Source organism: Habropoda laboriosa, unplaced genomic scaffold (assembly GCF_001263275.1).
Source record: "Habropoda laboriosa isolate 0110345459 unplaced genomic scaffold, ASM126327v1 scaffold176, whole genome shotgun sequence".
Classification (NCBI taxonomy): domain Eukaryota; kingdom Metazoa; phylum Arthropoda; class Insecta; order Hymenoptera; family Apidae; genus Habropoda; species Habropoda laboriosa.
Window position 1 is genome coordinate 624,536 of NW_017100321.1, and position 14,739 is coordinate 639,274.

At 39.9% G+C, this 14,739-nt stretch overlaps 1 protein-coding gene across 1 annotated transcript; it reads left to right on the forward strand.

Annotated features, from left to right (window-relative positions):
• Positions 1-487: 487 nt before the first annotated feature.
• LOC108574337 (basigin) lies at positions 488-13,973 on the forward strand. The gene is made up of 5 exons (XM_017936909.1): positions 488-1,207; positions 10,050-10,313; positions 12,291-12,539; positions 12,728-13,172; positions 13,837-13,973. Exons 1-5 carry the CDS (start codon positions 1,135-1,137, stop codon positions 13,880-13,882), a joined length of 1,077 nt encoding a protein of 358 aa, XP_017792398.1. The 5' UTR covers positions 488-1,134; the 3' UTR covers positions 13,883-13,973.
• Positions 13,974-14,739: the final 766 nt, after the last annotated feature.

The following is a 14,739-nucleotide window of genomic DNA, read 5'->3' on the forward strand; positions in this document are numbered from 1 at the left end:
TATATACAATATTTAAAAATTTTTTAAATTAAATTAACCAATGAAGTTAAATGTATTTAAGCTGTGATATAGCGTATTCATTGAGCATTTATTTTATTGTAATCAGAATAATTAGTCTTGCATCTTTTGCTATAATCTTTAATGTTATAATATAACAATTTTGTACAACTTATTTCATTACGTCATCCTCTACAGCAGCAACATCGATAGCGTATCAGTCATTTTGTCAATACACGTTTGTAGGCCTATAATTTAAGTTTTCTTTTCATCAATTGTACTGCTTAAAAAAGGACATTCTCTATGAATGGTATCATTTCGTTGGTGAAATATAACACTGATTTTAAAAAAATACACCGTATTTGACATTATTGTCTCGTTGAAAATTACAGTAAACTCTGCACTTAAAAAATTTATCGCGTATCTATATTTTTCGGAAGGGAGAATAGCGCGCATGCGTCCGAGAAACTTATGGGACGGACGTAGAGGACGTATGCGAACAGTGCGCCGGGGAGCGAAAAGGAGGGAACTACAACTGAGAAAGTAAGAGAGAGCCTCCGTGCAGAAAATTAAGCAGAAGACAGTGGCGGCCATTTTTCCTGACATTGCCGTTACTGCGGCTCGTGGTGCTAATTGTCGTCGTGGGTTGCTTAAACGGTGACGAGTCGTACGAGCAGCAAGGAGAAAACGCGGTACTAGACAGAATCGCGGTGTTGTTGTGCACACCGAGATAAAAGCGGTGCGAGATAACGATAAGGGAATTTAGACGTCAATGGTACGGCGTGGCTCGAAGTGACGAGTGCGTGTGTAAACGATCGCAGAGAGTAGTGGGGCTCAATCATAGTTGGCCGAGTGGACAGCCGAAAAGGAGGAGCTGCCGACTACGGGAAGGGTGTTACAGGAGGCGACGGCGACGGTGACGACGACGACCACGACGACAACGACGACGGCCACGACGACAACGACGACGGCCACGATACGACGGCGGCAACGATCGCGGAAACGGAGCTACGGCAGCCCAGCCTAGGCGGCCTTATTTCGCGGTTTCTTCCATAGAAACCCTCCTCTGAACGGAATCGTTAGTAATATTGCACAGTGCATACAGTCACGCGCCACCGCGTACATCAGCGCCACGAGATGGAGAGGCGAGCTGCTTTTGTGCTGCTGGGGATGCTATATTTAGCGGGCACCCTCGTCACGGTCCAGGCAGGTGAGACTTATCCTCTCTTTCGGATTGCCCACCATTCAGCCGTTCATTTATTCGTATCTCATTCCGTACCCTCTTTATCTTCGCTTTTATCCTATATATCACGTATGTTACTCGGTCGCGTTGTCAAATCGTGCACGAATACGATTTTTCTTGTTTTTTTCTCATTTTTTTCATTGAGAAGATATTCGGGAATAGGTATCCTTTCTTGGAACTAGAGAAATCTTACGCATTCTTTCGGAGTTACGAAGATTCATGGTGTGTGACCATGAACATTGAGACAGGACTGATGTTACTTCATTCTAGAATAAGCAGAATGTCAGTCGTGTTGTATTTCTGAGAAAAGATGGTAATTCCGGTAGATAGTCGTTGATCTTTTCCCTGTTAACTCGAAATTTAGTAAAGTCTATTTGCTTACATTTCATTCTTGAAGTTAATCATGCGCATCTTTTCATTATATTCTGACGGGTTAAAGAAACTCATCGGTACTATGACATACTTGTCACATGGTATTCAAAACCTATCTTGTATCGTACATGCGTTAATTGCACACAAAGTTAGTTTTAATTATACATCTCACCCAGAATGATGGGATAAATTCCCCTTTTAAACGGGAAACGATGGGTTCTAAAAAACGTGAGCGACTTTCGTGAAACATGCCGTGTTAATGCTAGGTGACGTGTCTTGACTGATTATGAAATTCTATTTTTAGTTTTGATTATACTGCATCGCGTTAGAAGTGCTAGTGCCCCGCGGCGGCATTGAATACGCAAAGCCATCAACCCATTTTCAACCAGGGTTTTCACGAATCCCATGCATATTCGAATAATGTTCCTCTTAAAGATTACGTGAAGTGGCTTTAAAAGATATTGAGATCCGGAATAACGATATTCCACAACCCGATTCCATTATCATAATTATATATAGTTTATGGACGTTCGATCGGTCGTGATACGTCGAACATTCATGGTATCACGTGTGTCGCCAGTCAACCGTCTTATTTGCACGTACAGGATCGCCTTTGGTATATCGTTTTGTATTCGTTATTATAAATCTTTGAATTAGATGACCGCCGGTAATAGTGGCATTCGTGCAGAAATTATTTCCAACTGTGTCGAAGCTTATTGGCAAAGACACATATTCTCTTGACACATCTACGTGCAATTTTATATATATGTATTTTTTTTTTTTTATAATAATATAACGATAAATATTTTGGGGTTATTTTTACGTTGTTCGATGTGTCGTGGATAATTGTACGTATGGAAGTCTGACATGCGTGTTTCTCGATTACAATCCGATAATGTATCGGCCAAATTTTGACCCCCGCGGTCATCCGAGTTGCGCACCCCTGGTTATACCGACGCGAGACACCGGGATTCGCATCGCACTCGATGCTGCAGCTACATTCCGAGAGACGTACGCAAAGTACCCACGCCAAGCAACTTTTGTTGCGTAACAATTGACCCTATTTTACCAGTCCACCCAGAAAACTTTACTGACTTTTAGCGATCGTTACGCGGAAGTTCGTGTTCGACCGGTAATTACGTAAATCCGCGAGATTTTTACGCGATAACCAGCATCAGTCGATTCGTAGATAATACGTAAACGTTTTGCGAACATGTCCTCGGCTAGTCTTTATTAATTGATATAGAGAATTTTTTTGTGACAAGTAGAATAGGTATGATAAGAGTCAGTGCATTAAAATTTAACCGTTTTTTTTTGTTTGTTTAGAATTAGTTGGAGGAGGGGGAAAAAGTTTTAGATCTTGTCTGTTGAATCGAAAGAACGTGCATCAAGCTGTGAAAATGTGTCGCGTGAAAAGATTTCAAGCTTTCGTCAGGATACTTATATTTAGACCAGACTCTACGAATATAATTTCCATTTTGTCCCCGTCGTGTTATGGGATTGGGGAGCAGACGTTGCGGACGTCTGACGCGATCATAAAATTCGAGGAATTTTTTTCTTTTTTTTTTAGTACAAAGTATCATGTACAAGGTTAGGTTCACATTCGATTTTATAAAATTTACTATTGAGATTAACACGCGTCTTCGTCGTTTATATTCTTAGCCTGTGCGCCTTGTTTATTCAAAATGTAAACTTAACCTCCATTCTCTAGCACGGTGAATGTTTTCATCCGCTCTGTTTTGCCGTCGCACGCAAACCAGACGAGAAGAAGAATGCTTACGTTTAACCCTGGGAGCGCGCATCTATTTTTGACCCTTTAGCATGTACCATAGAATAATGCAACGATAGTAACGCCATACAAACTACGAATTATACCGAACCTGTTTTTCGAATAACTCTGGCTACTTTTATTCATGAATCACGTAGTCGACGAAAAACCGAATATTTTTCATCAAATTCAAATTTATCACTTGTCAAATCTGATTATTTTCGTTTATGAAATCTTTTTTATCGTAAGGTTAACATCTGTGTACTTCTTTTTAACGAGGAAACGAGAATATATCGACTTGGCACATCTATATTTTGCATAGTCAAGGGTCTTATTTACCGTTCTACGTTAAACGAAGCTTGAGGTATATTCTCATTCTAGATAACATATTTACGATTTACCATAAATCATTCAAGTATGACGTTAAAAATAAAGACACGTTAGAGACGACTTAAAAATTTCAGTTCCATTAGAATGGCTAGAGTAAAATATCTTCATATCTCTGTGTATTGTTCGAGATACCGAGCATGACTGCGCCCCGATCGATTCCGAATACGTTTTTCGCCGAGTTTGCTATTCTGTGTCCTCCCTGTATAATACGAAAGCACGAACGGTTTCATATGCTTCGATCGGCTGCTTTCTTACGTTTTCCTAACCGATGTGCAAGCAACAGCGCTACCAGCTGCGACTAGTGACCCTCGTTTCATCTAACTAGGCCAACGTTTTTGGTTTACTTGTTCCGTGATATATCAGCCTCACAACAACAATCATTTTATGCATCACCGAAATAAATTCATTAGGGTATCTTTAGTTTATTACATAACTGTTAGTCGACCGAACCGGCTGAAAACTTTTGTCCGTCTTTCTGTATTCTAGGTCTGGGTTAGGTCTAGGATAGAACTGGTTTCGAATACGAGTACACCAGCAGTACATAGATAACGAACATGCAATCAATCGAGATATTAGTAGATTTATTGAAAGCTTTACCTAAGCTCGTCGATATTATCTTCATTTTAACTATGACTGAAGTACTTCGTTTTGTGATATGGACTTTTAATTTCGATAATGATTTACGTCTGTTTTCATTTCGTTTGATATTCAGAAAAGATGATTCATTTAAGTCACAATCTCTTTGTTGGATGAGTTTTATTTCTGTTAAAAGGCGTCTTCCGCCTACAAGGAAATGTTAACGTATTACACGTTCGAGGAACGATAGCGCTGCAATCGAAGAAAAATCACGACAGTGTATTATGAGAGGCCTGAAAATGTGTTACTTCTTTATAATAGTATGAAATGTAGTGAGTTCTTATGGTGAATCATATCCCTAGCTGACGTCCGACCTTTGTTATAAACCACTGGCAAATATTACTGTGACGTATACCAACTTGTATGTCCACTGTTGTGATACTTCGTTGCAATTTTACCGATTCGTCATCGAAATGCTGGGTCACGTGATCTCGACGTACGCGTGCTGCTCTGCTACTTACCATTTGTTGGGAATTAAGGAGGCTTACCCACCAAGTTTAGAACAAGGTTAATCGTTCTCCAACTGTAGGTATCATTATTATTACCGATCTTATCGTAAAAATAATACTGTTACACTTGAGTGTATCATTTAAATAGAACGAAGTAGTAATAGATAATTGCAATTTTAGAAAAAATTGTAAAAATTTATGCTTATCTGCATTATGTGTAGAATTATTATAGTTAGTTATGTACTGATATAAAAATGGAAAGAACGAGTGCGTTCAACCGATATTAACTACTGATGATTCAAGCCAGCATCTCTTTCAAGTCATGTTGAATCATCGTAGAATCCTCATGCATGCTGACTTTCTGTGTTATTCGTGTAACGTATGCCACGACGGAGTCTCTTCGCGACAGACATTCTCCAGATTCCAACGGTGTGTAGTTATGTGTAATTTTCGGATTGTAATTAGGTGCCAGAAAGAATGCATTTCGGTAACCACGTAGGGAGCACATGTGTGCGTGTGTGTGTGTGTTAGATCTTTTGATATTATTTAACGTCACGACGCAAGCGGTGTCGTACGAAGTTGTCGTAGAAACCCAGTAAAACACCTGACCCAGAAATGAATCTCGCGAATCGAAACGAAGCACCGATTCACATTATTTCCGTTTAACCGAACTTTCGAAATGATTCGATTTAGTAAATGTTAACGTTTTAACCTCGTTTATAGGTTTAAGTCGAATAGTCACTGTGGCTGCACTAAGTTCATTTTAATGTGCGATAATCCGATTGGCCTTTCTAAGAAAACTACTAGGCTGCTCTGACGCGGTGTACCACGGAAACATAAGAGGGAAAGAAAAAAAGATGGCGGAAGCACGTCGTTGTTCCGTATTGTTCAACCGCGAAGGTTACTCGATCTTCGCGATCGAATATACACGTCCGATTGCGTCTGCAAATTCGATGGTCTCCCTTTACACGTTTTTTATTTCAGACACGAATTGGCTGTGTGTAAATCATCGCATGTGTTTCGTTGGCAATGTATGTATGCTCGTGTGGCAACGTACCTACTATCCCTCCCTGAGAATGACGCAAGAGCAGGAGGATCTCTTATTGACTGGCTGACGTAAACATGCGTAAACACACGTACATTGGTCCATGTATAAAAGTTTGGTTGGTCTCATCTCACTGCAAAACGGATGTAAATTAAACAAAACGGCAATTTGACGAATTTCATCTCGTTTCAAACTTAATTACCGTAATCTTTCTTTTGTGCGTGTAATAGGTTAGAACACGCATCCTCGTTCAAATTACACGCGATCCCACTAACTGCTATTTTCAGAAACATACGGTAAACTTTGTTCGCGTTAAATATTAAAAATTGTAACTTCTTTTTTTTTTCTTTTATTTGAGAAAAAGTAACGGTGGAACTTTGAATTTTTTTTTTTTTTTTTTTTTTTTTTTTTTTCTTTTTTCACATTCACGTAGAAGTAAAAGCGGCGAGAAACTCGTTAGAGAAGATTAAATTAGCAACTTCGTCCCGAAGCAAGACGTTTTTATCTTCCACTACGAATTCTGTTAACTTGTAACGACAAACATCCGACTCTTTTGACCGTTTCTGTTTGCCTTAGCCACTGGCCGTTGAGATATCAAATTTCGAACGTTGTTCGTTTTGTTTACTTGGAGATAATATCGGTGAACTGGAGGACAAAGAGAAGGCTGTGCTGAAGGAAAAATCACTTAAGATCCTCGTGCATGGCATTGAACGGTTACCGCGCTAAATGCAGCATGACAACACCAGGAAAACAATCTTCAGCTTGAATTTAGAAATGTTGTTGGTCTTGTTAGATGACTAGCTTTCTGTTAGTCCTAAGTCAATATAGACTTCTCTTCAGTGATTATCGTTGGATGTATTATTCGTTATTATTATCGTGTATTTAAAGTGCGAATTAGTCATTCACTAACCTCTTGTAAATTGTATTTCAGATAAAAAGGATTAATGGTTAATCTTGTTTATTTTGTATTTTATAAACCTCAATACTTGACTCATCTAAATGGAATAATTGTTATTTCGAGCTGTTTAGATGTATTGAATATTTATTATTAAAAATGAATATTTAGTGTATTGAACTGTTTAGGTGTTTGTACAAGTTCATGAGCCACGGAGCGTGTATAGACATTCCTCGCTCCACGAGTAATTTCATCTATCTGCTGGATGTATTAGGGTAGAAAAATTGCAATGTATTCCTATCGGAAAGTCGCGTCACGATTGGCTCCACCCTCCCTTACATCAAGTTGATGAGTTTATCAGGAGGTGCAGTGACCGGCTTTTAAGTGACCCGTATTTGAAATTCGTTTATCTTCTAAGCTCGCTGGTGAGCTTGCAAGCGAATTAATAATCTGGCGAAATTAGACGATGCAGATACCTCCGCGCGCAAATTGAGTTCATGGCAGGCAACACTTCGTCGCTGTTTGAGAATTTTCGCCGTTTGTCTTATCTGTTAATTTTATTAATAAAATCACTGTTTCTCGTTTAATTCAGAAATTTCAAATTTCAATTTCGTAATTGTTCATTTTAAATCTGAAATATGAATATTGAAACAATTCGTTTCTAATCTAACTTAACCTAACTTCTATTTCTAACCTAAAGCTAAAACTGTAGTCTCAATGGCTGGCACCTGATTATACCGTTCAAGAATATTGCTCGTTTGCTTTGTTCCTTAATTGCATCGATCATATATCTCGTTTCTCAATGAGTTCAGTGGTTCCAACATTATGGCGAATGGTAATTTTCAACCTTTGGCGTTGTCAGGGAAACAGAACGTGTTTACGAGCATTGGCTCTTACTTGTGCGCTCCATCTCGCGTATACGTGCAATTCCAACTTGCCAAATTGCGTCCTAAATCACGGGCGTCCCAATTCCTGCGTCCTCCATCGTGTTCTCTATATTTCTGCATAGAAGATTTTTGCGTCTCCACTTCGACAAGTCCTGCTGGACCTCTTGTGGTGGCCTGGCTCCTCCAGCCAGGACAAAAAGGCGACGCTGTGTAGTTCCAGTTTGGTCCAGTTCGCGGCAGCTCGTTGTACATATATACGAACACAAAAAGACATGCTTCACTCTTGTTGGAGTATTTTTATCTCGAATCGATTGTACGTTTAGGTTTATTTCTAGATAGAGCAGAAAATACATTTGAAAGTATTAGCTGAAGTATAAAATTCTTTCTTATTGATATCAAATAAATACACTATACTTTGGATTTTTCCACTCGTTATTTCGTTCATTTTTCGATGTTCTAATCACATTTATTTAAACAATATTATGAAATTATTTTTAATCATTTTTATTTTTACATCTACGAAGTCTGTATAAAGACTGTGAAGTCTGAAAGGAAACACCAGAAAAATTCTAAAATTTTCAAAGTGCCATTTGTTGGTTGAATTTCAAAGATCCAGTTTGGCATAGTTAAGAGTTCGAAAGATCGATTTCTCGATAATGTCGGCATTGAAACTCACACGGAGGGACTCGCGGTAACAGTTTGAATTACGAATGAACGGCGAGCTTTCAACCCCTTTTCCAACCGCACCTACGTGGAGAGGCACACGATTCCACTGTATAGCCACTCCTGATGCTTAGGGTCATACGGCACGTGTTCGCCATGCTATCGATCTCTTTTCCATCCTACTTCGTGCTCTAGCACAGCTATAACTTTGAAAATCGCGTCCTAAACAGAACGGCCTAATTCTCTTCTTTATCTGTCTATTCCCCTCACAAACGTCTGACACTTGTGAAATCTTCTTTATACTTTTTATAAAACGATAAGAAATCTGATTACAACATTCAAAAAACCCGCCATTATTGTCCATGCGTATTAGACGTCTAATCTGTCAAAGAAGACAGGTTAAATTGTCGTTGGAATAATTAATATTTCGAACCTAATAATTCGTTTAAATGTAAGTACATCAAATATCTACCACCATCTCCGTATTATAATTTTTTTAATTAAATCCTTTACCTAACCAAGGAGATTCATTGTCCAATTAAGAAATGGATCCCAGTTGACAGGTTAGCACCTAGCGTCTAAAAATTGCAACCGAATTGGAAGTTACCAGGTTCTCAGCCTCTTTCATTCCTCCTGTGCAGAATCGGTATTACGTAAATATTTAAACAGCAAACAAACATCGATCCTCCGGTATCTTTTCTGCTCGCGGTGTATTCTTAAATCGCTTAACAGGGAAGGCAGAAGACAGCGGCCACTTTATAGGTCAAGCCCGACGTGTTCGTGATTATCAGTCTCTTTCCCCCGGCCCCTGCATGCATTATAATTTCATCTGGTCGAGTTGATGTCCACGAGGACGACGGGGTGTTGTAAAAGAATAAATCGCTAAAAATAAATAGAAATCGTCGAGCGTGTTTGCGCTCCTCCGGCCCGCGAAACCGGATCAACGTGTTCGTAGGAAGAGAGACGTGTTCGGGATCTCTTGCCTCTTACCAGTTCTTCCCCAGTCGTGATTGACTTTTTGGCGCCGGCCGGTTTCGAGCCTCTTGGGACGCGAGTCCGAGAGAATTCTATTTTCTACTGAAATGGACATGAAAAACCACATCCTCGGCCTTACAAAAATTCCTTCTTCTCTTTCTTCGCCTATATTTAGCTCGTGATCCTCCTGGGTCACTGCACTCTCTGGAGAATACTGGTAGTGGGGAGTATCTAGGAATTTTTCAGGGTACCGTACGTATAGGGTGGTCATATGTAACTAAGATTCGGTTTATCGATGGTACAGTTGTGAAATGAATATAGTCACAAATTATTCTTGCGAAATAACATTTACTAATTCAAAAAAAAAAAGGAAATAGAATTCATATCTATGATACACAGGGTATCGTACTACTTAAAACTGCAGAAACGGTTTCTCAGGGCTTGAAAGAGAAGAAAATTTCAAGAAAACTATTTTTTATACAACGCCATCTATACTCTATACTCGATATCAAAGAAACCCTAAAATTGAATGTCGGTCGACATCTCGCCTTCGTACATTGAAAAAGCGTATCGTCGACGCAGCGACAGAGAGGATTATCGTTGAAGAAGCAGCACACTCGTGACCCAATCCTCGTGGAAAACAACCGCATATAGAACCTTATCACCTCAAAGAGTGGCCCTTGTCGTACACACCTCTTGACGTATGCTCCTATGTTCTTCCCGATAAAGTAACCTACAAGGGAGCGACGGTCGTGCACGAGGGTCAACCTTGGTCGATCGAGTGTAGCGACCTGAAGCCGGACGATCTGATCAGATGGACCAGAAACGGGCAATCGCTCGAGCCGGAATTGGCGAGCGGTCAGCTGGTTGTCCAGTCGCTATTGGGCACCGGTAGCAGCACTCTCAAGGCGATTTACGCCACGGACACTCACGACGGGGACTACAAGTGCACCCAGGATAGCGACGAATCCTTCCATCTTTGGATATACTTTGGTTCGTATACTGAGCTCCCTTGGCTTAGATTTTCTTACATTTCTAACATTTATTTACACATATTTTTGCTTTTTTACTGCATGTATACGCTACATATAACCTGCACACTGATTATTCGAATGTACATTGACGACTGTGTGATTTCTGTTGCATGCTGAATGGACCTGCTGGAAATGCTGGAATTGCTTGAGCTTGATAGCTGTGAGAAGTCTTACATAGTACGCGTGAAGTCAGCTGGTTAATGCAGGCCGCTCGAAGAGTGTGCCCTCACGATAACGCGTTGCGTAGAAAGTTTCCCCCACCCTCTGAATTCTTTCCTGTACCATAAAAATACTGAATAATGCATTACTTGGAAATGCGTCGATTTGACTAATAAGTTGCTTTTGATATTATTCACTGTGGAGGAAATATTCTTAAATAACAACAGAATAAATTTGTATAGGATGTGTATAACAATGTACTATAATTCCAGACAGAATTGTATCTTTTCACCTGTTTTTTTTCCAAGTATTTTAAGACAACCTTGTTAAGCAATATGTTACCGGTACTTTTTAAACACTCGTCAAGAGTTTCTAGTGGTCTCGTTAACCTACATCTCAGTTTATTTGAACCGCGACACCTGTAAATTGCTCGAATCGGCGTGGAGAAGCATATTATTAACGAACATCATTGTACACCATCGATCCGTTCGTCATTCATTAATCCACAAATTCTAGCCGTTGCGTTAAAGTTCAAAGTTCACTTCTGGATTAGGATTATCAGATTAACGATATAACTCACTCGTTGCTTGCGTATCGAATAATCTGTGATAATAGCCAGCTGTTTTTTTTTTTTGTAAACGGTATCACACGATGAAAGTACTCGCGGTTGTACAGTTAGCATGGAGCTCTGCGCGCCGTACACCACCTTCGCTTTTCATGACGCATGATTTTTCAGCTTCGATGCTTATCTAGTTGCGCAAATGTAAATGGTAATTGGATATGATTAATATCTACTCTAGGCCTATTGCCGCCTGTTGACTGTATTGTGTGCGAGATGAAGCAGTAGTACGTCGAGTGTAATTGTCAATGAACGCTGCTTTGCGACTAATTAAAATGCTTTTTCCTTCGATTACACGTGCGCTGTTACTGTTGTCTGCTTCGAGGAAATGTTTATTCTTTCGATAAACGCGTTCCATGATGTAATCCACGTTGCAGTCGTCTCTCGCTAGTTTATATCACTGTCGCTTTTATTTGCTTGCAATTCTTATCACACAGCGAGACATATGTTGTTTCTTTGAGAATGGAATAGCTTCGAACACAACCTTGGCTATATTCTTTTACTCAGAATTATTACTTAATACGATATAACGTTCCTGTTGCTTTTCAATTTAATTACGCCTGGAGAATCGTGGAATTTGAAGGCTGTTAGAAGAATAAATAGGCAATTAGATTTATCTCCGTTTACGTGGAATTATTCTACTCTGGCAATTGTTTACTTGAGAATTAGAAAAGTTTGAGAAATTTTACGAAATTTGTACGTGGACTACGCGGAGAGTATTTATTTTGTATTTTTGTTTTTTTCATTGCTAGATTAAATAGATGTATTTTTTAAACGGTAGCGAATTTTAATTAGCCATGTTTTGAAAGTGTTACCGTGTTGAAGAAGAGGTGTGTGATAAGTGAAAACTAGGTAGAACGACGTATTTTATCCGCGAAGGTAATAAATCGATTCTTACGTTGGTTTTCTTACACTTTCAACAGATAACGATACGATCTGAATTGTTCTGATAAGAATAATATTGAAGATAAAGAGAGTGAGATCGTGAAATAGATGCAGGGATCTCGAAAGTTATGTTATATAACTCGAACGTGGAATTTTGTGAATTTATACTTGAAATTGTGAAACTAACACATTTGGAATACCGGTGTTGGTGTGTAAATTTTGTAAATAATCATTTGATATAATCTAACCAGAATAGTTCTTTCTTCACAACAGACATCAAGATCAGAGTGCTAACGCCCAAGGATGTTCCACTGGCATTAGAATGCGCGAACAGAAGTGCCGGTGAGAAATTGCAATGGTTGAAGGAAAACGTTCCAATTCATACTGCCTTGGCTGGCAGTGACGATATCATTAAGATAGACAACGAAACAGGCACCTTGGAGCTTCTGAAGACCTCAGACATCTTGCATGGAAATTATACTTGCAAAGGAACCAACTCCACCACAGAGTACAGGATCGTACGTAAGTATCTCATTCCACCATGAAAACTATACTCTAATCTGATTACACTGTCTCTATTGCAAGATTATTTCTTGCAAGAGATGTCAATCTTCTTAATGGATTGATTCCACCTTCTTTTTTTCCCCCTCCTTTATTATTTCCATTTCAATTTTAAATTCAAATTGAACGTGCTTGCTTGTTGTTCACAGCAAGACCCACGGCGTACATGACAGATTCGACAAGCGTGGTGGAGGGGGAGAAGCTGCATTTAACATGTGCCGGTAAGCAGAGTCCTGGTATCAAAGTATCATGGACGTTCGGGGACCAGAATTACACGAGCAGCAATGGTCGCGTTAAGCTCGGATGGGACCACGAAAGGGGCATCTACGGCGCCATCTTAACGGTCGAAAACATCGATATGAACGATCGTGGCAACGTTTTCTGCAGGGTATCCTACAACTGGTCCGATAACTCTGAGCATCACATGGCAGAGGCCCACACATTCCTTAGGGTCAAAGACAAGCTCGCCGCACTATGGCCCTTCTTAGGTATTTGCGCGGAGGTCGTTGTTCTGTGCGCTATCATCCTAATCTATGAGAAGAAACGAAACAAAGCTGAGCTCGAGGAATCTGACACTGATCAGAGTCCTGATACGTATGTACCTATTTTGGTTATTCATTCATTACTATTTAATTCCATTGCAAATTGAAAATTCATTATTGCAACGAAAATATACAGAGATCCACGTAGAAGCAGAAGAGACGACAAATTGGAATACTACATTCCATTGCGCGGACCCCTTCCACCTTCCGAACTTCCCATCGATTCCCCGCTCCCAACGCTGGAATTCCCAGGTCACAGAACCAAACGCACCATCTTGCACTCCTTTTACAAAGAACCACGTCGATCGTCTGCACCAGCGCGGTTGAGTTTGTCCCGCTATTGCTTTCGATCTTTCCCTCTGAAGTCGTATCGTCGCTTTCAAATTCACTGGCGCACCCTCATAAAAGAACACTGTGAAAGTAGAGAAACGCAAACGTAGAGAGATCTCTATGTGTGAAAAGAGGAGGAAGCATACGGTTGGATTTCAACAACTGTTTTTCCCATTCTTAACACGAAAAGAGGTTATACTCCTGAAGTTTCCTATTATATAATGTATCTTTTCCGATGCAAGCTGTGTACATCGTGTATATATCGATTACACGCCGCCATACTGTTTTGCTCTCGTATAAATTGTGCGTGACTCATCCTTGTATCCATTTACCTTCGTGTAACATGGTCGCACCGTTTTAATAGTCATTTTCGTCTGGTTCCACAGCAAGCCAACGCCCAACAAGGACTCCGACGTCAGGCAGAGAAAGTGAACGAGCTAAGAAAAAGCGGCGGATGAACGAGCGCGATGCAGGATAGCGGAACGGATGTGGGGAACGATCGTGTTGGCATCTGCCGAAGTGACAATATAGATAGATGTTATAAGAGAGAGAAAGGGAGAGAGAGATAGTGTGGGAGAGAATGAGGTGATAGAGAGAGAACGGGGTAATAATACAGATTACAAAAAAACAAAATATATAGTTCCGTAACTGAGAGAAAGACACATCGTTCAAAAAGGGGGAAAACACGAGTATAGATAATGGAAATTAATACAGAGAGAAACGATTATAACGTTTTAAGTAAATAGGGTAAGCTCAGAAAATGACAGAAAGAAAGCGAGAGAGAGAGAGAGCCCCAGCCAGCCTCCCCCGTCGTTCGAGTGCATACCTGCGTGGAAACAGGCTTGTCTGTGCACAGAGAATGAATTAGCGCGCGCGGAATTACAATTTACTAACAAATTTAAATTAAGCCTTACTATCGTGTTCACTCCATTTATCAGATGTTCGCCTGTCCGTACTCTCTTACTACACTGCTTTGATCGACGGTCGAGAAGAAACGAAAAAAAATAGAAAAAAAAAACTGTGCTGCTGATCTTACGTGTTGTATGTGTCTATAAAATGATGCCAGTGCGCGTGAGCATAAAGGGAAGACTTAAAAAGAAAGAAAAACAAAGGTAAAGTTAAAAAGAGGAGAGGGGAATGATGAGAGTAAAAGCAACGGGCGAGAAAGAAGACAGGGTTATATGGATGTGTGCGCTCATGCGTGCTCGCATGCGCTTGAATGAAAGAATGTGATAGCGATGGAATGAAGAAAAACCAAAAAAAGTAAAAAAAAAAAAAACATGAAATTA